Here is a 22,587-nt window from a genome sequence, read left to right as displayed (position 1 = left end):
CATGATATGAAGAGGCAGAGCGGCAGAGCGGGTGTTCGGCGTTCGAGACAGTGGCAGTGTGGGCGCGGCAGGGCGTCCGGGGAAGGTTAGTGCGGCTGCGGAGATAGCGTGGGCAGATCGTGCAGAAAATCATTCGTCAGTGCGGTTAAGCGCCCGGCCTTGAGCCTGTGCCGCATTGCTGGCTACACGCCCAACCGAAAAGAGTAATCACTGGTACATAAGAAGAGCAGCTGTGCCCCCTTCGTGGATGTGAATGACCCTCCATCCTGTTGGCTTTGCGGGTACTGGCAGATCCCTTCCGCGCCTCAATCTTCCCGTCGCGTAATTCTTGGCGCCAATAATGGGCTACGCGGCAGTTTGGAAGCGGTTCTCGCCGCGAGCACTCAATGTCGCCATCCAGACTTTTTCCTTGGTCAGCATTTTCTTCGAGGGCTATGACCAGGGTGTCATGGGCGGCGCCAACGCTTCCCCAAGGTACGTCCAGGAGGTTGGCATTGGCCTCCCAGATGGCACTGTCACAAACGAAGTCCACCAGGGAGGAATCGTCTCGGTATATTACCTGGGTTGTATTGTTGGGTGTTTTGCTGGCGGATGGGCTGCCGATAGAATTGGCCGCATCAATGGGTGAGCTCCTCATTAAATGAGAATCTGCATATACGATATATTGACATGCGGAAAGCCTCTTTATTGGAGCCTTCTTTGCCCTTCTCGGAGGTGCACTGCAAGCCGCGACTCAATCCAGCGACTTCATCCTCGTGGCTCGAGTGGTGACTGGGCTCGGTACAGGCGCTCTGACTGGTATTACTCCAGTCCTGGTTTCGGAAACATCGCGAGCTAGCCACCGCGGAGGCTTCCTTGGCTATGTCTTCATCGCCAACTGTAAGTCCGATACGTAGATCCAAATAAAAAGAAATTGCTCGTTACTGATAATCTTCTAGATCTCGGCATTTCAGTTGCTTACTGGCTCTCCTTTGGCCTCTCATTCATCGACAACGGTTATTCCGACACCAGATGGCGCTTCCTTCTAGCGTTCCAATGCATTCCTGCACTACTGCTCCTTGCCGGGATCAAGACACTTCCGGATAGTCCGCGTTACCTCGCAGCGGCTGGCCGCTTTGACGACGCGCGTGAAGTGCTGGAACGTATCCGTGGCAGCCAGGACAGCAGTGTCGAAATTGAGTTTACGGAGATTGTAGCTGTAGCAAAGGAGAGCAAACAGAGCTCACCCATACAATTCGCAAAGATTCTCATCGGGCGTGGTGGTAAGCCCGGCCACCATCTTGGCCGCCGCGCCTGGCTGTGTGTGTTGCTGCAGATAATGGCATCCTGGACTGGTATCACCGTAAGCACTTTAGCCAAACGCGACCATTCCGGCGGGATGCTGACGACTTTTCGTTGCAGGCTGTGACCGCATATTCCCCTGTCCTGCTCTCTCAAGCCGGTTACACGACGCTCAAGCAGAACGGTCTGGCCGGTGGCTTAAACACCATCGGTATCGTTGGCACTATTATATCGGCGCAGATAGTTGATCGCCTTGGCCGTCGCGTCTGTTTGATGGGCGGAGCCGCGGGCCTGTTTGCCGTTAATTTGATTGCCGGCTCACTGTACGAGGCGGCGCGCGCGCAGCCGGACAAAGTGACGCAATACGCGCCAGCCGCTGTAACAATGCTCTTTCTGTTCAACCTCATCTATGCGGCCACATGGGGTACGGTTGCATTTCTGATCCCTACGGAGATCTGGAGCTCGGATATGCGAGCGCAGGGGAACGGCTTCGGCATCACAGGGTGGGCCATTGGCGTAGGCTGGACCGTCCTGGTCAACCCGGTGATGTTCGGCACGCTGCAGAACCGGACGTATTTCTTGTTTGCTGGCCTAAACTTGTTCTGGGTCCCGATTGTGTATCTCTGTAAGTTGGCGAATGTTGGATGCCAGGACCCGGCTGACATGTCATAGTCTATCCAGAGACGGCGGACAGGTCGCTCGAGTCGATTGACGCGTTGTTTGCGCCGTCGAGCCCGTTCAGTTGGCGGATGGAGCAGGCGTACCAGGAGCACGGCGACGTGCTTGCAGAACGGGGGCTTTCAGTGCAGGAAGTCCAAGCCAAGGGTGCCACAAGTGGAGATGGTCGGCTTATCAATGTGATGGGTGACAGGTCAATAGCTGCTTGATTTTATTGCCGGGGGGCGGCTAGCGCACGCGCGGCGAAAGAGAGGTCTTGTTGCGGCATGCGTAGCGATGCGATGAGGAGTTCCGAAGGCCACCAGCTCTTTTCCGCCCAGTAACTCGATCATGAGAAGAGCTGCTGAGTCGTCGCTAACTGGCCCGGCATGGCTTCCGTACGTACCACCCAAGTTCCCATCGTTCCCTCCACCACGCGCGCTGAACACCCCGCTTGCAGTCCAGCCCATCACTGATGCCCGATGGCCAGAGTGCTCGCCCCAAGAAGCTCCAGCGCGCCTCAAGGGCTTGTCAGTCGCTCCCTTCCCCCACCATGTTGCTTGCTGACTGACTCGTTCCTGTAGGTGACTTCTGCCACAAGCGCAGCATCCGCTGCCGTCGCAGTGACTCGGACGAGGACCGCTGCCAGAATTGTTTGGATTTTGACATCGCCTGCATCTACACGCGTCCGTGGAAGAGAGCTCGCGGCGGCGTGAAGTCGCACTCGGCCGTCGCCAACGCCGAGCGAAGGAACAGCTCCATCGCCTCACACAACCCTCATCCTACGCCCTCCGACACCCAGCTGAGCCCCGAACAACCCGAACCCGCCACCTATGGGACTCGCGTCCTGCAACACGCCTCGCACTCGAGGGCGGCCCCAGAGTCTGCATACGCGAGGCCGTTGGAGCGCCAGTTGTCGACGTGCAGTACTCATGATGGCATGGGCGAGGCGTGGAAGGCTTTCGCTGTCGCGAGCGGGCCCGCCATTCGATCTTTGATGGAGATATACCACCAGATTGTCTATCCCATTTTCCCGCTGTTCCACCGCGGCACGCTGCTGCTCAAGCTCAACCGACGGGAATATCTATATGACCGGGGATTCTTCGCATCCATCATGGCTGCCTGTAGCCTGGTGTCGGCGCGTGCTCGTGATGGTGCTTTGGCGCCCTGGTGTATTAATCCCGCCCAGCCTGATGACGTCCCCTCGGAGACCTTCTATGCCGCCGCCAAGGATGCGCTGCCCAAGGAGCTAACGACTGCCTATGGCCTGGACTATTTGCGAGCTTGCGCGTTGATGTCAATCGCAAGCATCCAGTTCGGCAAGATTGACAAGATGCATGAATATCTAGGCCATTACTTTACGCTTTCGGCTATGCAACGCTTCTCCGACGAGGGGCATTGGCCAAAGAACATCGCGCAGATAGAGCGCGAGGAGAGGAGACGCCTCTTCTGGTCCATCTACACCCTCGATATCTATTCGTCTATCGTGTGGAATGGCCAGCTGCATTCACGGGAAAGCCACACTTTTGTGAACTATCCATCAGAAGCCGATGATGAGCAATTGGAAGCTGCCCCAACGGCCTTGATAGATCCCGTGTGCTGGCTTCATGGCTGGAATTTCACTACTGATCTCTATCGTGTGCTCGAACATACGGTGAATCGGTTGCGTTCCCGCCGCGTGTCTCCCGTATCGTCACGGTCCGTCCACACCTGCTTCCCCGAAGAGCCATTTTCCGGACCAGCCGTACTGCAGTCGACGTTTGAGAAGTACTCGGTGCTTCCAATGTGCTTCAAGAACCTGCCCCAAGTGACCGGAGACCCCGAAAAGGACATCTTTGGCTTCCAGGCCGCTAACATCCAAGCCACGCTGCAGCTGCTGCGAATGGTGCTTTTCTCAGTCCAAGAGCACGCCGACGTGGACCAAAAATGCCAAATTGCCGCCGAGCTGCTCGCGACCTTCCAAACCGTCCCCATCGCGTACCAAAAAGCCATCAGCACGCCGCTGATCTACCACCTCGCGGGCATCGGCACAATCCTGGGCTCCGTGATGGAGAGCCCGCTGTCCGAGGCGTCGTACCTCAAGCTGCGCGACATGCTGCTCTCGATGGCGGACCTGCTCGAGAACCTCGAGTCCGGGCTGTACCGCACGCAGGGCACGGGGCGCGGGCTGCGCGCCCAGGTCGACCGCATCGACGAGTACATGCGGCTGCAGCGCAACGCGGTGGTGACGCCGTCGTTCCAGAACACGATTGCGGACCTCACGGCTTCGGTCCAGCAGCACCACCACCAGCATCAGCACCATCACCATCATCACCAGCAGCAAAACGTCACCCCGTTCATGACTGCTGCTGCTGCCGCCGCTCCCGCTGCCCCAAACGGCTTGCACTCGGCCCCTGCCCCTGTGCCCCCGGAAGCGTATCATTTCCAGCTCCCGCCCGAGATCCTCGAGGACTGGCCTTGGCCTATCGATATGGCGCAGGATTATGGCGTCTTCCCTTTTGGCTCCAGCGAGCTCTAGCCTCTGACTGACGAGTCTATGCACTCGCGGATGGGTGCTCGCGCCTCCTGTCATCCATTTGCTTTACGGCACACCCGCACCAGTGCAAGGTACTGCTTGCCTCGCCTACCCACCGCCTGGCTCGACACACAGTAGCAGCCAACGGTGGCGCAGGCATTGCCGACCAAGCTGTAGCAATACTGATCTCGATCCGGCGGCCTGGGGCCGTGGTTACGTAGTTCTGCGTCTGCAGCACAGCTCCAATCGCGTGGCGGGCAGCATGGCGCTGAGACCGTGTGTGTGTGTATGCAGGCGCAGCTCCTAGTTACCCCGCCCACTATCCCAGCACAGCACAGCGCGGCACGGCACGGCGCGCATGGACAGCGCGCGTCGAGTGCTTCTGCTTCTGCTTCCGCTTCGGTCCCCGTCCCCGTAGCAGTCCCCATATCCGCGGCCACGCCTACCACGTGTAGCGTACATACGTGCGTGTACCGTGGTGTGTGCGGATCACGAGGAACCCAGGCGGGCAACGGGTAACGGACCTCGGTACAGTACATAGGTACATACGTGGTAGGTACCTACGTATGCGTCCAGGGAGGGGTGGGTGGTGGGGTGGGCCGTACGGCAGCACGTATGCACAGTAGGTGCGGGGTAGCGTATGTAGCCGCGGACAGCGGGTTGCGGGTTGCTTTCCCCCTGCCAACGAGCATCGGCCGAGTGGGCTAGGGTGGTCATGCACGCGTCGTTGTTGGAGTTTGTGGCGTATGGCTGCTGTGTCTACTTTGCTGCTGTTGCTGCGCGTATGCTGCGCGTATGCTGCTGGATAGGTAGTGCATGCACGTTGGTACTGTATATACGGCAACAGAAGCCGTAAGGCTTGGTGTTTGATCCATTGTAGGAAGAAGAGCGGTATCGGATATACATAAGTCATACCTTAGGTATAGGTACAGGATGTAGAACACAACCTAGTAAAATAGCAGCAGCAGCAGCAGCAGCAGCAGCAGTAAAGAGTGGTAGTCATGACGAATCGGTATTATTATTCCTCGCCAGTACATAGGTAGGTAGTACATAAAACCATGATGATTGATGACAATGATGATGACGAAAAAAGCTCCCCCCCCCCAAACCCACCAACTCCAAAACCCCAGACTTTTTCCCCTTGTCAAAACCCTCAGCTAGCAAGCAAGCTAGCCCATGCTAGCCCTAGCAATATAGCTCGCGAAGCTCATATCCTCGCCCGAAGGCGCCGACTGCCCCTCCTTCAAAGCCTTCTTATACCGCTCCGTCAAGCCCTCGTCGGCCGTATTATTCTCGTCGTCGAACTCGTCGTCGTCGTACACGGGTTCGATGTCCTCCTCCTCGTCATCCTCCTCGTCATCCTCGACATCGCTCACCGTCTCGGGCTCCGCCTTCCGCCGCCCCTTGCCCTTCAGCTTGGGCTTCCCCGCGTCGGCGCCAACATTCATGTCGCGCATCAGGCGACTCAGCTCCTTTTCGCGCTTGACCTCCTTCTCCTTGATGCGCTCCTCCTTGCGCCGCTCCAGCTCGGGCTTGTAGTCGCGCTCGAACTCGGCCGCCTTGTCCTGCACCGCCGTGAAGAAGTCGTCCACGCCCGCGCCCGTCATCGAGCTCACACCCACGACGCTCAGGTGCCGGTAGAACTCGTCGAGCATCAGGCTCATGCTGTTGAGCAGGCTGCCCATGTAGCCCGAGCCCCCGCCGACGGGGCCCTCGCCGCCTTCGAGCCCGCCAAATCCCCCGCCGTTTTCTTCTTCGCGCAGCGCTTCTTGGAAGGCCTCGAAATCGGTCATCCATTCTTTGGCGAATTCGGCATCCTTGACGTCCGTTTTGTTGAACACGAGGATCATGGGGAGTTTCGTCTTGTAAAGGATGCTGCATGCGTACAGCATGTTGCTCATGAAGGTGCTGGTGCTGGCCGTGCGCGGGGTATCAATCACGTAGGCGATGACAGTGGGGAAGGTGCTGGCGAGACTGCCCAGCAAGATGTCACCACTAGCGCTCCAAACGAAAACCTCAATCTGGCCAGGCGTGTCGACAAGGATATGGCTGATGGGGTTGGACTGCGGCTTGGGGGCTTCTCCTTCTGCCGGGGGTGGGGGAGGGGCAGTCCGCTTTTCCAGAAGGCCGAGGATTTGGTCGATTTTAGTGGAAAACAAGTTGAGCGAGGTGATGATGCCGCCGTTGGGGCCTAGGTTGTATTGCTTCATGACTTGCTTGTAGTTGACCGAGTCGCGGATATCGATGTTGCTGTCAAACGGCACGTGGCGCACGGCGGGATCCAGGTTGATTACGTATGGCGGGGTTTTCTTAGAATGAAGGTGCGAGTTGATGCGCTGCATGAAGGTCGTCTTTCCGCTGCCGGCCATGCCGACGCAGACGATGGCCACCGGGGAGCCGGAGGGAGTGGTCGCCATTGCAGCGAGATTAAGTTGCGGAGGTTCCTGAGTACGAGATTGTGGTGATGGGGTGAAGCGATGTTGACTGAGTAAGAAAGCAACGAGCTGCGACACGCTGAAGGTGCAGCGGAAGGTGCAAAGGCCCGAGGATGACTAAGCACGCGCGCTAAGCTACACCAAGTAAAGCCTAGCTCCGCACATGCCCAGCCGCCACGTGACCCATCCTAATGCTGCATCAGCTCCACGGGCGGGCGCGCCGTGTGCACGAAGCGCATCTTGTCGTCGTCGATGGGGCTGGTGGGGCTGAGGATGTCGGGCGTAATAGTTGTGTCTTCGACCGCAATAGCGGGGAGGTCGGGGCTGTCGCCATGGTCCTCGGGGTGGTAAACGATCGTAGCGGAGCCGCTGCGCTGGCGGTTGGGGAGACAATCCCCCGCATCCGACGCCGTGGGCGACGTGGGCGAAGCGGTCTGGTCGATCGAGGAGGAGCGAGCGTGCAGCTTTGCGAGAGCAGCGGCAAGGTCATCGGCGTGGACCTCCTTGTTAGGTGGGTCCTCGTTGCGCAGCTCCCAGCCGTGCGGCGGGCTGGGCGGCGGCGAGATGAAGAACAGCTTGTCGGACTTGGGCAGCGGCAGGTGCTGGTCGGTCGGGTTGAGCGGTGTGTGGGTGCCGAAGTAAACGCGCACCCGGTCACCCATAATTGTCTCGCCGTCGAGCTGCTGTCTGATGGCGATGGCCGCCTCAACGTCGAAGAACGACACGACGATGCGCCGGAACGAGCGCAGCGGGGCCCATGTGTGTACCGGGGCGTGCGTCGAAATCAGCTCGCGGATTGTGACCAGGTTCGAAGGATGGAAGATGGAGGGTTCTTGGAGGTTCTGTTCGAGCGTGTTAGCTGCGGCGCGTTGGGTCGGGGCGGTGTGGAGGGGCGGCGTACGGTGATGAGCAGCGTGTTGGAGGGCGGCGACGGCTGGATCAGAGGTGGCAAGTCGGACAGGTCGAGCGAGAGTTGCGACCTGCGGCCTCTTGAGGAGGAAATGGAGGAAGCCCTGGAGTGGGGCGGCGAGGTCTGCGACGATTGCGAAGCCATGGTTTGGTTCGAAGTAGGTAGGTGGTGAGAGAAGTAAGGGAATGGTGGATTGGGTGTGAAGGACTTTTGGGACGGCTCAGCGGCGACGTATATAAGGGCGGCGAGACTAATAGGGCGTTGGGATGGGTGGATGCATGCGGAGTGGCTGAGCCGCAGCTCTCGGGAGCCCGGGGTGCAGCAAATCATGCGCCTCAAACGCTTGGTCTGGCCCTTTGACCATACCTACACAGCCCTCTGTATTCGCACGCGCCCGTCGGAAGCCCACATCCCTCCCCACACCCGCGCCCCCCCCTGCGTCGTAGCCGTCGTCGTCGCCCTCTTCGTCGTTCGCGATGCTCTTCGCTCTCCGTTGCCCCGGCCGTAGCGGCACATGCGTGTCCCCAAGTGCTGAGGGCGTGCCGCGCTGCGCTGCGCCCCCAGCTAGAGCACGCTACGCAACCTTGGGCGTGCATGCCAGCGAACACCCACCGGTGCGCTTAGGCGCTTGGCTTTACGATCGGCGGTTAAGGTCGAGTGTTGAGTGCATTTCTTCCATTCGCTAGCCATATCGCTACTATCCGTCGTATCGTTTAATCACGCCTTGACCCTGATGACGACCTTTCCAAAGTGCCCCCCGCTGAACAGATACTGAAACGCGTCCTTTGACTCGTCGAATGCAAACACACGATCCACGACGGGATGGATCTGGTGCTTGGCGTAGAAGTCGCACATCTCCTCGAACTTGTCGCGGGCGCCGTTGATGATGCCCTTCAGCGTCACATTGCGCCTCAGCGCCAGGAGATTAGTGTTCATCCTGTCGCCCGCCTCGTCCTCCTTGCCTGACAGGTAGCCGATGCTGTTGATCAATCCGCCGAAGGCAATGCAGTCAAATGACTTGCGCAATGTGCGCGCTCCGCCGCACTCTAGGATGATATCAGCCCCCTCGTCGTTGGTGAGCCTCATCACCTCGTCCTGCCACTCCGGGTTGCTGCGGTAGTTGATCAGGAAGTCTGCGCCCAACTCCTTGGCCTTCTTGAGCTTCTCATCCGACGACGAGGTCACGATGGCTTAGCACAGTCAGCGTCGTCGCATGTTCAAGAAGCGCTACAACACTCACCTTTGGCACCGCTGGCCTTTGCAATCTGCAGACCACTGATGGCGACACCGCCCGTGCCTTGAAGCAGGACAGTCTCGGTCTGAGCGCCGGACTGGCCGAGGGGCTTCATGCCTTTGAGGGACGACCAAGCAGTCACAGCCGCAATGGGCAGACAGGCCGCCTCCTCATCACTCAGGTACTCGGGCGCCTTAACCAGACCATGGCTAGGGAAGACACGGTGCGTTTGCAAGACACCGGGGAGAGGCAAGCCAAGGCCGGTGGTCATGTCCTTGGCCTTGATCTGGCCCGTCACGTGGCTCTGGCAGAAGGTAGAGAGGACACGATCACCAACCTTCCATGGAACATCTCCCTCGCCAACGGCGACGACAATGCTACACGAGTCGGAGCATGGTACGATGGGTTCGGGATCGCCGGCGGTGACGGCCTTGTGGTGTTTGTACAAGCCCATAGAAACTGAAGGGGGGGCTGGTTAGTCTATGCGCATTGCTCTTTTGGGACGAGGCGTAGCTACCTTCAGTGTCGCGGAAGTTGAGCGCCACGGCGCGGATCTCAACCAGCACCTCGCCCTTGCCGGGCTTGGGCATGGCGGCAGTGGACTGCCTGAGCTTGTCTAACCCGTCCTGAGACGTGACCCATTGCTTGACCTCGGCCATTGCTGCGGTTGAGGCGATGCTGGCGATGAAGGAATCCGTGTCAGACCAACCTGTGGCAGTGAGTTGTAGACGATGCGAAGGCTCTGTCGAGGTTCACCACGGTCACGGGCGAAGTTACAGGAAAGTCTGCTCCCAATTACAAAGCATCGGTGGGAATTACTCAAAGCGGAGCTAAGGTAGCCAACCGTGCGCTGAAGCTGTGATGTAAGAGCGTGCACAACGGTACATGGAGCCAGGGCAAAGAGCCTGTGGTTCGTTTAAACATCCTGACACCGAGACACTCGCGTAGCATGCCGGCGACAACAAAGAGCATGACTGAACATGTACTGTAGAGTCAAGTAGCACTGCACTCCGTGTGGGGGTTTCCAGGTTGTCAACCGTGTCATCGACGCCACGACGCATGAACCTCCCGGCCGCTCGGGCCTGTTTCAGCCACAAGCCTGCCCGCCAAGACCTTGAGGCTGTGGCTGTGGCGCTGGCCGCGGTCACCTCGCAACGACGGGCGACAACTTTCAATGCGCGCATCACCATCACCGTCACCACCTAGGTAGAGTGCCAACTTCATCTGCGCCTCCCCCTATCCTCAACCATTTCTCCAGCTGCGTCTTCCGTCTAGTGACTCGGCTACGCGCGACAGCATCCCAACGCCTCCGCCTCATCGCGCCTGTTTGCGCAGCCGCCGCCAAGGACGCGACGTGCTGGGCGTGGACGCCGCCGAGGCGTGCTGGTGAAGATTTGTGATTTATCTATCCGCGCGGCAAAAGTATGTGCACTTAGTGTACGTATCCGCAGCAGTGGCTTTCAGGGGGTGCCGGATAATTGCCCATCCTTCAAAGTGCCAAACCTGCATACCTAGATGACTTGCTTCCTTACCCTTCAACATCCGTATCCACGTGCCCTTGTAGAGTGCTCTTACTCCTCACATCTTTTTGTCTTCATATATACATACCACCTCGTCTCTGTATGTATCTATGCGTTAGGCGTAGGCTTGAAGTTAAACCCACTTCTTACTCCTACAACCGCCGAAGAAGTAGTCGGTGGGTATAGCAGACGCGGTCTGATAGGCGGCTAAGAAGTGAACCAATACCTAAAAAGAGGGGGCATTTTTTCTGGGGAAGTGGAGAAGACATTAGTCGTGTGCACGATGCATTCCATGTTGTTGCACTGTGTATTGTGTTATACTACGTAGACGTATACAAGTCGGAGGGTAGTTTGGTCGTTGATGCGGCGTGCTCGCTCAAAGTATATAGTCGCGGTGGTCGTGCCATGGAAAGTGTTTTAGGTGTTGTCATTTCCGGTCGTTTCTTTGCTATTTTTTTCGTTTTTTTTTTTTTTTTTTTTCGTACATACATACAAATACAGAAGGAAGAGCGCACGCGTGAGCTGCATCTACCTTCGATGTGGTGGAAGAGGAGAGGATATACAATGGGAAGATTGTCTCGAGAGTCGTCCGTCTGGCGTGCGTTCTTTTCGCCGAGCTGCACCCAGACTGACTGACCATGGAGACTGTAGATTAAAAGAAAACGCCGTCAGTCGCTCTTTTTTCCTGTTTCCCTGACCTGATATGGGTGTGCCGCATAGCGCCGCGTGGCGAACGTCATTATGTAACGGGCAGGTCCTTTCTACATGATGGTGCGCGGGCGTGAGATGTTTACGAGTTCTTCACAACACCAACCTTGGCGGCCTGGAGAGAGGGAACGAGGTTAGCCAGTGCTAGGAGGAAAGAAAGTGGGAGAGAACAAACCCTAAGCACGCGGCCGTTGAGCAAGAAACCCTTCTGCTGGGTGAAGAAGCAGACGCCATCCTCCTTGTCGGGCATGGGGGTCTGGAAGACAGCCTCGTGGACGTTGGGGTCGAAACGCTCGAGCTCGGGGCTGGGGTCGAAGCGCTCGAGGCCATGCTTCTTGAGCGTCGCCATGAGGATCTTATCCGTCATCTTGAGCCCGTCGTGCAGCGTCACGAGGTCCGGGTTCTCGGGCGTCAGCTTCTCGGTGGGCACGTTCTGGAGCGCGCGGTCGAGGTTGTCGACAGACTCGACGAGATCCTTGGCGAAGCGCTGGAGCGCAAAGTCTTTGGCGGATTGCACGTCGCGCTTGGTACGTTCTTGCAGGTTGCGGAACTCAGCAACGGAACGCAGGTACTTGTCCTGGAGGCGTGAGACGCGTTAGCTGCTGTGCTGACTAGGCGGGCGATGCTGCGATGCTGTTTTGCTTCTGCGACTATGCGGGCCAGATGGAGAGGGCTTCCATCGCACTCCGCACGCGTCGATCACGGCAGTGCAGAGCTCAACGAGCTCTCTCCGTAGCTTCCGTGGCGGCGGTGGCACCAACCTTCAGGTCAACGACTTCCTTGTTCTTGGTCTCAGCGTCCTTTTTGAGCTTCTCGATCTCGGCCGACTCGCCCTCCTTGGGCGCCGCCTCAGCCTCGCTCTCCTTCTTCTCCGTCGCCTCGGCCGAGTACCAGCGCGGCGCCGCGGCGACGGCTATCCTGGGTGCGGCGACGCGGAAGGCGGACGGGGCGGGGGTCACGCGAGCGCCGAAGGCGCGGGAGTTCCTGAGGAGGGCGCGCTGCAGCATTGTGGAGGAGAATGGGTCGGGGGAGGAATTGGATTGGTGGTGGTGGTGATGGGTGTGGTGAGTGATGGGAGCTCTGAGAAATTTACGTAGGTACCCAGCCCGCCGAGCGGGATCAACGCTTGCCCGCCACAACCCGCGGCCCGGAGCTACCTAGTCATCCACTACTCACTCCACCGATCGCGGAGCCAGCTGATACCTAGTGGTGGCCTTACAGAGTACAAACTTTATTGTTCGTGTCATTGCGCGTCCTGGAGGCTTGCGTAGGTTGCTCATAGGCTGCCGCATCAGCTAGCCATGTCTCGCAGGATCGCACCTGCACCAACTTATAGTGCGGGGCATTGTCGTCATGTAGGTACAAAAAGTAAGATCGCGCACCATCCTTCCTTTCTCTTTTCTACAGAGCTGCCACCATGGCGGAAGCAATAGGCGTCGCCACGAGCATTATCGCCATCCTGGAACTCGCCCGTTCAGCTGTCCTATACATCGACGGCGTCAAAAACGCTTCCAAGGACATCAAGAGTTTGGCAAGGGAGATATATAGCGTCTCGGGCATCCTAAAGAACATAAAAGACCTAGTCAAAACCCCGAAAGATGCCGGCGGCGGCATCTCGTCTTCAGCCCTCCAATCATTGGGAGGTGAGGAAGGGCCGTTACAGCAGTTCGAACAGCTTCTCAGAGCCATGAATGAAAAGCTAGGTGTCGGCCGGAATGATCCTCCAAATTTGATTGAGCGATTGGCATCCAAGATGGCGTTTCCATTGAAGAGCGAGGAGAGACAGAACATCCTCGCCGCCATTGAGCGGTACGAGATTCTCTTCCTACTAGCCATGGGCAATGACCAGAGCCAGCTGCTGCGCAAACTCAGAGGCGATCTCGGAGAAAGCCTGCGGACTGTCCTTGATGGCATCTCTGAGATCAAACTTGTTCAGAAGAGCCAGCAATCCCGTGAACTGCAGCGAGAGGCCCAAAATATCATCAATTGGCTGAGCGAGGTCAATTTTCTTGCCACACAAGCCGCCGTCCTTGCCAGGCGCACCGAGGGCACCGGCCAATGGTTCTTAGAGAGCAACGAATTTAGGCAATGGGTTGCTGGCGACAACAAAGTTCTGTGGTGCCCTGGCGACCCAGGCGTTGGAAAGACGATTCTCGCGGCAACAAGCGTTGACTACCTCCACCAGAAGTATTCGAATCAGGATGATGTCGCTGTATTCTGCGTATACTGCAACTACAAAGACTACAGCATCCAGACAGCCACAGACCTGCTGGCAGGCATATGCACGCAATCCATGTGTCTCCGGTCTTCGGTTTCTGACTCATCAAAGTCATACCACGAAGCGGACCGTCAAATCCGGGAAGGCCCAACGAAAGAGGCAATCTTGGACCTTTTAGGGGCTGAGATCAAACAGTACCGGAAAGTTTTCATCGTTGTCGACGCTTTGGATGAGTTCGGCGACAAAGAACAGCAGGACGAGTTCTTGTCTGAACTGCAAAAAATTGACACGGCTCATGTGCTCTTTACTTCTCGTACTCCCGCTGACGTGAACCCATTCTTCCCCGAGCGTGCTGTCTTAACTATATCAGCCCACAGCAAGGATATTGAGCGATATCTCCGAACTAGTGTACAGCTGCTCGACGACTTCGTCAAAAACGATCCAGACCTACAGGAGGAAATAGTTGCAGGTGTGACACAGAGTGCGGGTGGAATGTAAGTCACGTTCCCTTGGCCGTGAGCCTGAAAAACTTAGTCGATTGATGCGGCCCAGGTTTCTGCTGGCGAGACTACAGCTTGAGATGTTTAAAGACAAACTCAACGCTCTAGAAATCAGAAAGGCCATCGAAAACCTGCCCCGAGGCGGTGACGCCCTACGTGGAACTTATGAAGAAGCTGTAAAGAGGATTGATAGCCAGCCAGAAGGCTACCGCGTATTCGCATATCAAGCCATAACTTGGATCATCCACACCTGGCGCCAGTTGACAGTTGAGGAACTCCGTCACGCTTTGGCAGTTGCCCGACACTCTTCCCTAGACAAAGACGCCTTGCCGTCGGAGAAACATCTAACGGCCTTCTGCGCAGGCCTAGTCGTCATTGACCAAGAGAACAAAAAAGTCCGCATAGTACATCACTCCGCTGAAGCATACCTCAAAGAAACTGTCTGCAGCCCGCCTCGCCAGGCTCAAAACCACATCGCCACAACTTGCCTGCAATACCTCCTTCTCGGCCCCATGCAAACCCATGACATCCCTTCCATTCCTCTCGACCAGCTCGCCACCCACCTCTACGACCGACCCAAATCCCTCAAAGAGGAGCCCACCGACATTGAGGCCGTCTACCCATTCGCCCGCTACGCGCGCCGCTCCTGGGACATACACCTAAACGGTGCGAAAAAGCCAGGTCTGCAAAGCGCCAACCGCATTTGTGGCGGCAGCGCGCTCCTGCCAGCACTATATGCGGCCTGCACGTGGCGGCGGCCCCCGCAGACACCGAGCCGCTTCGGCGGCAAAGTGGGCAACCGCCCCAACCCCAATACTTATCGCGGGCTGTTGGCCGCGCTGGCGGCTGCGGATGCGGATCTTGCTGCTACATCGCCCGGGAAGGGGGCCACGGCGCTGCATTATGCGGTTGCAGTACCGAATGATCCGAAAGCGCGCCTTGTGGAACTGCTGTTGGACAATGGCACTGCGGCGCATGCTGGTGTGCGCGATAATCAGGGCGCTACGCCGCTGGATTGGGCAGCGGTGGCGCAGCGCGATGAGTGCGTGCAGTTGCTGTCGTCGGGCGGTGCGGCTGCAGCGTCTGTGTAGTTAGGGGTGCTGGTTTGCGATTTCAACTTTGCGCTGGCGTACTCTCGTGGGATGCATTTGTATCTTCGTATCTTTTATTTTCGTACCCTCGTGAGATACTTCCATGCCTCGCACTTTCGCATCCTCATACTCTTGTGAGTTGCTTTCGTTCGTTGTTGCTGCTTTATACCTTGATACCCTCGAAGAATGTTTTCGTATCTCACATCTTTATACCGTCGTGTCTTCGTGGAATACATCCGTGCCCTCGCACTTTTTATACTCTTATACCACCATAGGACGCTTTCGTGCCCTCGAGCCTTTCACCCTCGTACCTTCGAGGAATACTCTTATGCCTCTGTGCCTTTCCACTCCCGTACCTTAAAAAAGTATTTTTATATTTTGTGTTTTTCTGTCTTTATATGTATATACTACCTCTCACTCTTTGCAAGTTTAGTATAGTGACTTAAATGAGGAGAATTTCTTAGATATTGTAGATTTTTGTTGATACTCGATTACAAGGGTAACAGGCTATCTGGTATCTTGGTGATTTGTCTGCTTTCTCGGGTTGCGTGCCGCGGAATTATGGTGTACCATCAACCGTGGTACTGAATCCTCGGAACCAGCCGCGATGACTTCAGGACGTATAAGAGGGTCGTCATTTCTCTTTCTCTTAAATCATATCCTGTACGCTACAAACCACCCTCCACTAACCAACCCTTCGCTTCTACACTCCGCAGTTTTAGTAGACAGGCTAACAAAGCTTTGTGTATGTGGCCTATTCTCAAGTACCCGAGACCAAACACTCAACTAACCACGTCCCAGCAAAATGGCTTCCTCCGATCGCAGCTGCAAGTGGCCCTTTGCCCACTGGTGGGAGGGTTACGTGGAAGATAAGCGCGAGTCCACCACCACCACCAAGTCAAAGGCCGAGAAATACATCATCGAGCAAGGCCCAGCCGTCAGATTCGACTGCCCTAGCCTTGTCTATGTCCTCCCTTTCCTCTCGGGCTACTTATGCTTCTCTGTGTATCTCGCGCATCCGCTCTATGTCCTCCTGGGCGGCAGCTCAACTGTAGGCTTCGTGGCATTTTGCGCGTTGCTAGCCACGTTAGGCACGGCCATAAAGGCGTCGATGGCGAGTAAGATGCCGCGGACGATAGTGCTCGTGAGCGTACTGGCCATGATTCTCGAGTGGGCCACAAGTGCGAACAGTAGCTGGTGGCTCGGGTGTCTTTGTTGGCTGGTGACTAGCAGCACTTGGCTCATTCTGTGGGGAGTTGGGGCTGGGTTGGCGAAGACGGAGGAATGGGACGAGAGCAAAGTGAGTATCTTTCCATTCTACCTACGCGTGCTTGTGTGGGTTTTGTTGTTGTTTTTACTGTGCTGACTAGTTTTTCATCTAGGATCGCACTCCTCGCCCTTTCCGCGGCTCATATAACAAGGACTTCCTGGCTGGCATCTTCGCCTACAGCGCATTTTTCATGCTGGCTGAATTCGTTGCCTTCCTAGGCCTTCTAACATTTGCTGCCTGCGCGCAGGCGCTATGGCAAGAGCATTTTCCGTCGTGGTTCTCCAGCTTGCTCGACTACTGTTTTTCGACCGAAAATGCCAGTCTCCTGTTTATTGTTTTTGTGCTCGGCCCGCTTGCCTGGCAGGTGTTCATATTCACGCTCTGCAACCGGTATCTTTTGACGAGAGATGAGTAAGTAGAGCTTTCGGTGCTTGGCATGGTACAGAGAGACTGACAAGGTTATAGGATCCGCAGAGCTATTGCAGATGCGGAAGCTGTTGATAGGGCTGTGGACATGGAGGCTGGGTCTGGGCAGAATGAGGTTGAGCCTAGGCAGGAAGAGCCTAGATCTAGGCAGAATGAAGATGAACTTAGCCAGCAGACTACGGGTGAGTCTGAGCACGGCAAGACTTCGCCTCGGCCAGAAGACACCGAGCTTAAGCAAGATAAGGCTCAGTTTACGCAGGCTGAGATTGAGTCTGAGGGGGACGGAGCTGATTGGGTCGCGGTCTCGGACCTGAAGTGACAAATCAGTTAGCGGTTGAGGGGAAAATGGTGTTGTGTGCATTTCGAGGGTCGTTCATGTCATGATGCTTTGAAATGGTTAAAGTGGGGCGTAAAAGCACCAATATGTAGTCATTTGAATAGCGTCAAGACGCCTTGCTGAATCCCTCCATAGACACGTCAAGATAGAACTATAGATTAGAGAAATATGCTTTGATATCGCGCATGGAGTTGAGCCACATGAACATTTATTTCATAGTGTTCTGGAAACTACAAAACCCCGCCCGTCAAGTTAGATTGCGAAAACCAACTTGTATCATGATATCGAACTTAAAGTTATGAACACACGTCGAAGGGAGTTTCAGTAAAAAGGCCTTTCCGACAGTTAATCCGGTCAGTTGCTGCGACCAGGAAGTAAATAAACTCTGAAGGGCCATAGTCAAAGTGATTTTTTTGAAGGCATGAAAGTGAGTGAGGTCATGAAAGAAAGGCACTGAGTTAGATGCGATAGATCTGGACAGAAAAGGTAAATGATTGTTAATATCCTATCAATCTGAATTATGCTGACCTAGGAGGTTCCTCGCCTTTGTCTCATTGTAATATAATGATACTTGTCTTCGGCCTAGCTGGTACTGTCCATCACTGGTCCGAGAAAGTTCTCCCTACTTCAGGACTCTGACAACACAGGCGATCAACGAGAAACCAACCAGCTTTCAGTTGAAATATACAAAACTTGTAAAATTCGGAATGTGATCGCATTGGCCTCGTATCGCAAAAATTAAATAAGATTAACTTCATCATCGTCATTGGACGGATCGGATATCACGCGCTTTTCCTCCCCTGCACGGCTAAGTCATTATAGTGTTTACGATACCTAGGCCAAACAGTAAGCAAATTGTTTTTCTTTCGGTAAGACTCTGGTTTGTAACTTACTCATGTCTAGTAGGAAGACTAGATTGACCCAGTTCAAGGTATAACAGCATGAAAGGTAAAACCATAACTTCCGATATCAGGATAGTCTGCAGGATGGTAGGGTGCCCTGAATTTATTCCGATTCGAGACCAGGTTTCCAAAAAGTACTTTTGCGTTTCTTGATCGGAATTCCGGCAAATAAGAAACAGCGGACCGACCAGCGTAAGTGAAGGAACTTGCGCTGTAATAAAAACTGTGGCTAAAAATTCGGCCTTGTAAGACCCGAGCCAGGGCCTTTTACAACCCTAATTAAAGTCAGCTAAATGGTTCCAGAGGTTTGTTGCAGGGTACAAATATTTACGAGTTCTGGATCGTAGTCAGGAGTATGCCAGAGACCGGTAAGCAGTAGACCCAGAAAAGTTAACGGACAGGTGCTCCCGAAGTATACAAAAGAATACGAGACATTAACCTCCCTAGCTACGATGTCGCGCTGAGGATCCCAACTCGCCATATAGAAATGAAAAATCCAATAATGGATACGCAAGAGGATGAACATGATCAGAATCTTAGGTGCCGTGCGGGGTTGCATATATCCGCTCATCAGAGCGAATAGGATAAGACCAGCGAGGAGACTAAAAGAGATACCGGTGCGAGCACCTTCTGATAAAATAAGACCAGGATCAATCATAATTTCGACAAGGAAATAAAAAGTGCCGGCAGAGATTATAGGAGCCAAATAAACCCAGATGGCAGATGCGCCTTCGAACTGAACAGCTGGATCGTTCTCATAGCGAAACTCTCTGATTATATCTTTCATGGTGTCGAGCAGGCTAGGATTGACCGAAAACCAGCAGCGAGCAGTTCGAGATAGGAAGGGAGCGGTAAGAAGAGTTGCTAAAATGACTAAAAAGGTAATGTTTAGCCATAATTCAGCATGGCCCCGGATAATTTGCCCACCCCTCTTTGGATATTTTGCCCACCCCCTACTAAGAAAGGCAACCGCTAAGCTTTTTCGGGTAATCGTAAACGATAATTCTATTTATTATTCTTTATCTTCTTACTATTAATCGCCGTACCGCCTAAGAGTATTTGTCTAATCTCTAGTACCGCCTACCTATCTGTATTAGAGGTATATAGCTACGGTCTTCCTGCCTGACGCGCTATAATAGCGAGGTTAAAGATATAGAATTTATTAGTTAATTTTTAGTATAAAATAGGGGGATGCCTATTCCTATTCCCCGCCTATAAGTCCTCGCGCGTTTACGTCCTCGCGCGCTTACGTCCTTACGTATCTAGGTAGGTTCTGCTAGAATTTACCTATTTAGGAGGCGGTGGAAGGGATGGGCAAAATATCCAAAGGGGGGTGGGCAAATTATCCGGGGCCTTCAGCATCCATCTTGTAAGCTTCGATATTGTTGCAGAGCGTTAGAGTGTAGCAGCAACACAAATGATTCGATGCGATAGTAGGTATTTGTAGTGCATCCGGGTATTGACTGGTTAATTGGTTGGTCGTTTAGATAGGCCAGCTGTTCAGTAGGTACGCGTACCGAGGGCCAACTCCGCCTTGAGACCATGAACACAACAGCTCAAAAGAGAAGAGCTTACCACAAATCTTTTGAACACTTGCATCTTGGACGCTCATGTTTGTACAGTTTAACAAAGAATTGCACATCAAGGATGACAAACACTGATACTTGATGAAATTTAGTAGCATATTCATACAAGATGCCATGCGCTAGCTTTCAAGCGGTCCTCGTTAAGGTGTGTTAGTTCTTGATGTATAATGTCGGCGAAAGATGGATATCAAGATAGGTTGAAATGTCGTGGACAGTGGAGGTAACGTATGAGGTCATGGGGACAGAAAGACTGGAGCCCGAGTCATGCAAAATCCGGGGAGCCGAGGCGCTTGCAATCACATGCGGGCAGCTCACTACTCCCGCGCATCACTCACGACCGCAACGTCGCCATCGGAAGCATAGAGCATGCGCAACCAAACGTTCAAAGAATCGAGCTCACAGGTGCTGTTCTGAGCCCAGTGCTACACCATGGCCGCCCAGTCGAAGCTTATTCCGCCGGACCGTACGCTCAAAGGACTCGTCAACGAGTTCACAGCGCTGTATCTCAAACATCGGACGAGGATATCCCGCGCCGTCTACCTGACACTTTTCGTCGCCCTCATAAACCGTATTCGCAGCGCCATCTCGGAACAGAAGGCAGCCTCGGTGCGCGAAGCCGAAGCGCGTAGGAAACCTGGGACTGGAGCCACCGAAGGCGAAGCTACATCAAGGAAGAAGGTCGAGCTGAATCGAGAGTTCTTCCGGAATCTTTTTCGGTTGCTGCAGATCGTGATACCAGGATGGCGGAGTAAGGAACTTAGGTTGCTCATCAGCCATACCATCTTCCTCGTACTACGGACTCTCATCAGTCTGTATGTCGCCGAGTTAGATGGAAAGCTCGTGAGCAATCTGGTTCGAGGCAAGGGTAAGGACTTCTTGACTGGGCTGGTATGGTGGATGGTCGTGGCGATCCCTGCGACCTTTACAAACTCGATGGTATCCGCCCTACAGCACGTTGGTTGAGACTTGCTGCTAATCAAACTACAGCTTTCATATCACCAATGCAAGCTATCGTTGCAATACCGTACGCGTCTGACAAACTACATCCACAACAAATACCTCTCACAAATGACCTTCTACACACTTTCAGCCCTTGACGATCGAATAAAGAATGCAGACCAACTGATTACTGTCGATGTCGCCAAGTTCTCTAACAGCCTCGCTGAGCTGTATTCCAACATTGCCAAACCAGTTCTGGACATGGTCATATACAACTACTCCCTCTCTCGAAGTGTCGGCGGGGAAGGTCTGTTCTTTATGAGCTTGGTTGTACAGCTCTCCGCGAGTGTGATGCGAGCCTTGACCCCGCCATTCGGCAGATACGTTGCAGATGAAGCACGCCTCGAGGGCGAATTCAGATTTCAACATTCGAGGTTGATAGATTACAGCGAAGAGGTGGCGCTCTATTCGGGACATGAGGCCGAGAAAGATAACTTGGATAAAGGTTACTTCACGCTTATCAAGCACGTGAACCGGATACTGAGGCGGCGGTTCTACCACGGAGTCATGGAAGATTTCGTCATCAAGTATTTCTGGGGTGCTTTAGGCTTGATGTTATGCAGTGTACCCGTCTTTTTCAAGATACCCGGTGTTGGTGGCAGCAATATGGGTGATCGAACAGAAAGTGAGTAATTACGCTCTTCCGTTGACACGATGTCACTGATCAAGTGATCACAGGCTTCGTCACCAACCGTCGCATGCTTCTTAGTTCGTCCGATGCCTTTGGTCGAGTAATGTTTTCCTACAAGGAAATAACCGAGCTTGCTGGTTACACCTCACGCGTTTCGACTCTGCTAGACGTCATGGAAGAAGTCCAAGCCGGCCATTTCGAGAAGAAGTTGGTGTCATCTGCAAACACAGAGGAGAATGCAGTCGTCCTCCGAGGCAGAGGTCAGGTCTCAGAAGACGAGGATATCGAATTTATCGACGTACCGATTGTATCCCCAAATGGCGATGTTCTGGTTCGAGCATTGAGCTTCACAGTGAAACCGGGTGGTCATCTGCTTATCGTTGGACCCAACGGCTGTGGCAAGTCTTCCCTCTTCCGGATATTGGGCGGCCTTTGGCCTGTCTATGGTGGAACGGTGAGGAAACCGCCATTCGAGGACATCTTTTACATTCCGCAGAGACCCTATCTCTCAAGAGGTTCTCTCCGCCAGCAAATCATATACCCGGACGGGCTGCGTGAGATGCGGGACAAGGGCATCACCGACAATGACTTGTACCGCATCCTCTCCGTAGTCGAAATCGAAGGCATCGTTGATCGGCCCGGCGGCTGGGATGCTGAGCAGGAGTGGACTGATGTCTTGTCTGGCGGTCTACAGCAGCGCGTGGCCATGGCGCGTCTGTTCTACCACGCTCCAAAATATGCGATCCTAGATGAGTGTACGAGCAGCGTTACACTTGAGATTGAAAGGATCATGTATGATGAGGCTAAGCGCCTGGGTATCACTCTGATGACAGTCAGTCACAGGAGAAGCTTGTGGAAGTACCACGAAAACATCCTTCAGTTCGACGGGCAAGGTCATTACATTTTCACAAAGCTGGATGCTGAAAGGCGACTACAACTGGAAGAGTAAGTCATTGTCCTTCATGCGTGCTGCACTGAGGCTGCTAAGTCTGACAATTTGAACAGTGAGAAGGAAGAGCTTGACCTTCAGCTGAGGGCAGTGCCAGACATCGAGCGACGCATTGCTGAGTTGACAGCTTGATCGAGGAGTTGTTCTGTCTAGATTTAGGGAACGACTGTTAAATGTGTACCCAACTTAACTTTCGTAACAGTGCTCCTGTTGGATTACATGCTGTCACTTCTCAGGAGGGCGTGGGGTTGTAGGAGCGGGGCCTGATGGGCTGCAGGGGTAGCTTCGCACATAGCTAGAGCCTCGTGTTTCATGATAGCGTTATAGTCTTTCATACTGGCTTCAGATTCTATTCTTGTTAGTGTTAGAGGTATTTCCGCTTGGTCGACACAAAAAAAGCTTTGTGAATCGTTACACG

The 22,587-nt window shown here is 54.5% G+C and overlaps 11 protein-coding genes across 11 annotated transcripts; 7 read left to right on the top strand and 4 right to left on the bottom strand.

The window, feature by feature from the left end:
• Window positions 1–237: 237 nt before the first annotated feature.
• K452DRAFT_38133 (uncharacterized protein) lies at window positions 238–2,248 on the top strand. Its single transcript, XM_033546592.1, has 5 exons — window positions 238–624; window positions 680–879; window positions 939–1,342; window positions 1,402–1,906; window positions 1,954–2,248. Exons 1-5 carry the CDS (start codon window positions 341–343, stop codon window positions 2,166–2,168), a joined length of 1,608 nt encoding a protein of 535 aa, XP_033397042.1. The 5' UTR covers window positions 238–340; the 3' UTR covers window positions 2,169–2,248.
• A 79-nt stretch (window positions 2,249–2,327) lies between these two features.
• K452DRAFT_298714 (uncharacterized protein) lies at window positions 2,328–4,456 on the top strand (the record flags this gene model as incomplete). The annotated part of the gene is made up of 3 exons (XM_033542143.1): window positions 2,328–2,336; window positions 2,399–2,468; window positions 2,523–4,456. The coding sequence occupies 3 exons, from the start codon at window positions 2,328–2,330 to the stop codon at window positions 4,454–4,456; spliced, it is 2,013 nt and encodes a 670-aa protein (XP_033397041.1).
• Window positions 4,457–5,622: 1,166 nt separating this feature from the next.
• K452DRAFT_359106 (uncharacterized protein) lies at window positions 5,623–8,029 on the bottom strand (the record flags this gene model as incomplete). The annotated part of the gene is made up of 3 exons (XM_033546242.1): window positions 7,790–8,029; window positions 7,098–7,730; window positions 5,623–7,005 (listed from the first exon to the last, which is right to left on the bottom strand). Exons 1-3 carry the CDS (start codon window positions 7,940–7,942, stop codon window positions 5,623–5,625), a joined length of 2,169 nt encoding a protein of 722 aa, XP_033397040.1. The 5' UTR covers window positions 7,943–8,029.
• Window positions 8,030–8,462: 433 nt separating this feature from the next.
• On the bottom strand, window positions 8,463–9,871 carry K452DRAFT_251161 (uncharacterized protein). The gene is made up of 3 exons (XM_033538201.1): window positions 9,550–9,871; window positions 9,039–9,491; window positions 8,463–8,988 (listed from the first exon to the last, which is right to left on the bottom strand). Exons 1-3 carry the CDS (start codon window positions 9,689–9,691, stop codon window positions 8,516–8,518), a joined length of 1,068 nt encoding a protein of 355 aa, XP_033397039.1. The 5' UTR covers window positions 9,692–9,871; the 3' UTR covers window positions 8,463–8,515.
• A 989-nt stretch (window positions 9,872–10,860) lies between these two features.
• K452DRAFT_38066 (uncharacterized protein) lies at window positions 10,861–11,265 on the top strand. Its single transcript, XM_033546588.1, has one exon. It carries the CDS (start codon window positions 10,958–10,960, stop codon window positions 11,186–11,188), a length of 231 nt encoding a protein of 76 aa, XP_033397038.1. The 5' UTR covers window positions 10,861–10,957; the 3' UTR covers window positions 11,189–11,265.
• On the bottom strand, window positions 11,032–12,023 carry K452DRAFT_288022 (uncharacterized protein). The gene is made up of 2 exons (XM_033540580.1): window positions 11,436–12,023; window positions 11,032–11,375 (listed from the first exon to the last, which is right to left on the bottom strand). The coding sequence occupies exons 1-2, from the start codon at window positions 11,625–11,627 to the stop codon at window positions 11,343–11,345; spliced, it is 225 nt and encodes a 74-aa protein (XP_033397037.1). The 5' UTR covers window positions 11,628–12,023; the 3' UTR covers window positions 11,032–11,342.
• Window positions 11,760–12,561, top strand: K452DRAFT_38102 (uncharacterized protein). The gene is made up of 2 exons (XM_033546589.1): window positions 11,760–12,353; window positions 12,482–12,561. The coding sequence occupies exon 1, from the start codon at window positions 11,891–11,893 to the stop codon at window positions 12,314–12,316; it is 426 nt and encodes a 141-aa protein (XP_033397036.1). The 5' UTR covers window positions 11,760–11,890; the 3' UTR covers window positions 12,317–12,353; window positions 12,482–12,561.
• On the top strand, window positions 12,562–15,162 carry K452DRAFT_38103 (uncharacterized protein). The gene is made up of 2 exons (XM_033546590.1): window positions 12,562–13,972; window positions 14,031–15,162. Exons 1-2 carry the CDS (start codon window positions 12,678–12,680, stop codon window positions 15,067–15,069), a joined length of 2,334 nt encoding a protein of 777 aa, XP_033397035.1. The 5' UTR covers window positions 12,562–12,677; the 3' UTR covers window positions 15,070–15,162.
• A 712-nt stretch (window positions 15,163–15,874) lies between these two features.
• K452DRAFT_333999 (uncharacterized protein) lies at window positions 15,875–17,168 on the top strand (the record flags this gene model as incomplete). The annotated part of the gene is made up of 3 exons (XM_033545186.1): window positions 15,875–16,369; window positions 16,452–16,750; window positions 16,805–17,168. 3 exons carry the CDS (start codon window positions 15,875–15,877, stop codon window positions 17,082–17,084), a joined length of 1,074 nt encoding a protein of 357 aa, XP_033397034.1. The 3' UTR covers window positions 17,085–17,168.
• A 1,125-nt stretch (window positions 17,169–18,293) lies between these two features.
• K452DRAFT_309102 (uncharacterized protein) lies at window positions 18,294–18,791 on the bottom strand (the record flags this gene model as incomplete). The annotated part of the gene is made up of 1 exon (XM_033543222.1): window positions 18,294–18,791. One exon carries the CDS (start codon window positions 18,789–18,791, stop codon window positions 18,294–18,296), a length of 498 nt encoding a protein of 165 aa, XP_033397033.1.
• Window positions 18,792–19,932: 1,141 nt separating this feature from the next.
• Window positions 19,933–22,511, top strand: K452DRAFT_272077 (uncharacterized protein). The gene is made up of 4 exons (XM_033539069.1): window positions 19,933–20,526; window positions 20,578–21,214; window positions 21,268–22,165; window positions 22,226–22,511. The coding sequence occupies exons 1-4, from the start codon at window positions 20,020–20,022 to the stop codon at window positions 22,299–22,301; spliced, it is 2,118 nt and encodes a 705-aa protein (XP_033397032.1). The 5' UTR covers window positions 19,933–20,019; the 3' UTR covers window positions 22,302–22,511.
• Window positions 22,512–22,587: the final 76 nt, after the last annotated feature.

Source organism: Aplosporella prunicola (genome assembly GCF_010093885.1).
Source record: "Aplosporella prunicola CBS 121167 unplaced genomic scaffold K452scaffold_14, whole genome shotgun sequence".
NCBI classification, from domain to species: domain Eukaryota; kingdom Fungi; phylum Ascomycota; class Dothideomycetes; order Botryosphaeriales; family Aplosporellaceae; genus Aplosporella; species Aplosporella prunicola.
The sequence above is the reverse complement of the archived record's forward strand: the minus strand, read 5'-3'. Positions and strand labels throughout refer to the sequence as shown.

Excerpts from the sequence above, each read along its gene's own strand:
- K452DRAFT_38133 (XM_033546592.1), top strand. The coding sequence starts at position 341 with ATGGGCTACGCGGCAGTTTGGAAGCGGTTCTCGCCGCGAGCACTCAAT. Across the intron at positions 625-679 it reads AGAATTGGCCGCATCAATGG|CCTCTTTATTGGAGCCTTCT; the intron begins GTGAGCTCCTCA and ends ACATGCGGAAAG. Across the intron at positions 880-938 it reads CTATGTCTTCATCGCCAACT|ATCTCGGCATTTCAGTTGCT; the intron begins GTAAGTCCGATA and ends ATAATCTTCTAG.
- K452DRAFT_251161 (XM_033538201.1), bottom strand. The coding sequence starts at position 9,691 with ATGGCCGAGGTCAAGCAATGGGTCACGTCTCAGGACGGGTTAGACAAG. Across the intron at positions 9,492-9,549 it reads CAACTTCCGCGACACTGAAG|TTTCTATGGGCTTGTACAAA; the intron begins GTAGCTACGCCT and ends CCCCCCCTTCAG. Across the intron at positions 8,989-9,038 it reads AAAGGCCAGCGGTGCCAAAG|CCATCGTGACCTCGTCGTCG; the intron begins GTGAGTGTTGTA and ends GACTGTGCTAAG.
- K452DRAFT_38066 (XM_033546588.1), top strand. The coding sequence starts at position 10,958 with ATGGAAAGTGTTTTAGGTGTTGTCATTTCCGGTCGTTTCTTTGCTATT.
- K452DRAFT_288022 (XM_033540580.1), bottom strand. The coding sequence starts at position 11,627 with ATGACGGATAAGATCCTCATGGCGACGCTCAAGAAGCATGGCCTCGAG. Across the intron at positions 11,376-11,435 it reads TCAACGGCCGCGTGCTTAGG|GCCGCCAAGGTTGGTGTTGT; the intron begins GTTTGTTCTCTC and ends CCCTCTCTCCAG.
- K452DRAFT_38102 (XM_033546589.1), top strand. The coding sequence starts at position 11,891 with ATGCTGTTTTGCTTCTGCGACTATGCGGGCCAGATGGAGAGGGCTTCC.
- K452DRAFT_38103 (XM_033546590.1), top strand. The coding sequence starts at position 12,678 with ATGGCGGAAGCAATAGGCGTCGCCACGAGCATTATCGCCATCCTGGAA. Across the intron at positions 13,973-14,030 it reads ACACAGAGTGCGGGTGGAAT|GTTTCTGCTGGCGAGACTAC; the intron begins GTAAGTCACGTT and ends GATGCGGCCCAG.
- K452DRAFT_272077 (XM_033539069.1), top strand. The coding sequence starts at position 20,020 with ATGGCCGCCCAGTCGAAGCTTATTCCGCCGGACCGTACGCTCAAAGGA. Across the intron at positions 21,215-21,267 it reads TATGGGTGATCGAACAGAAA|GCTTCGTCACCAACCGTCGC; the intron begins GTGAGTAATTAC and ends AAGTGATCACAG. Across the intron at positions 22,166-22,225 it reads AGGCGACTACAACTGGAAGA|TGAGAAGGAAGAGCTTGACC; the intron begins GTAAGTCATTGT and ends CAATTTGAACAG.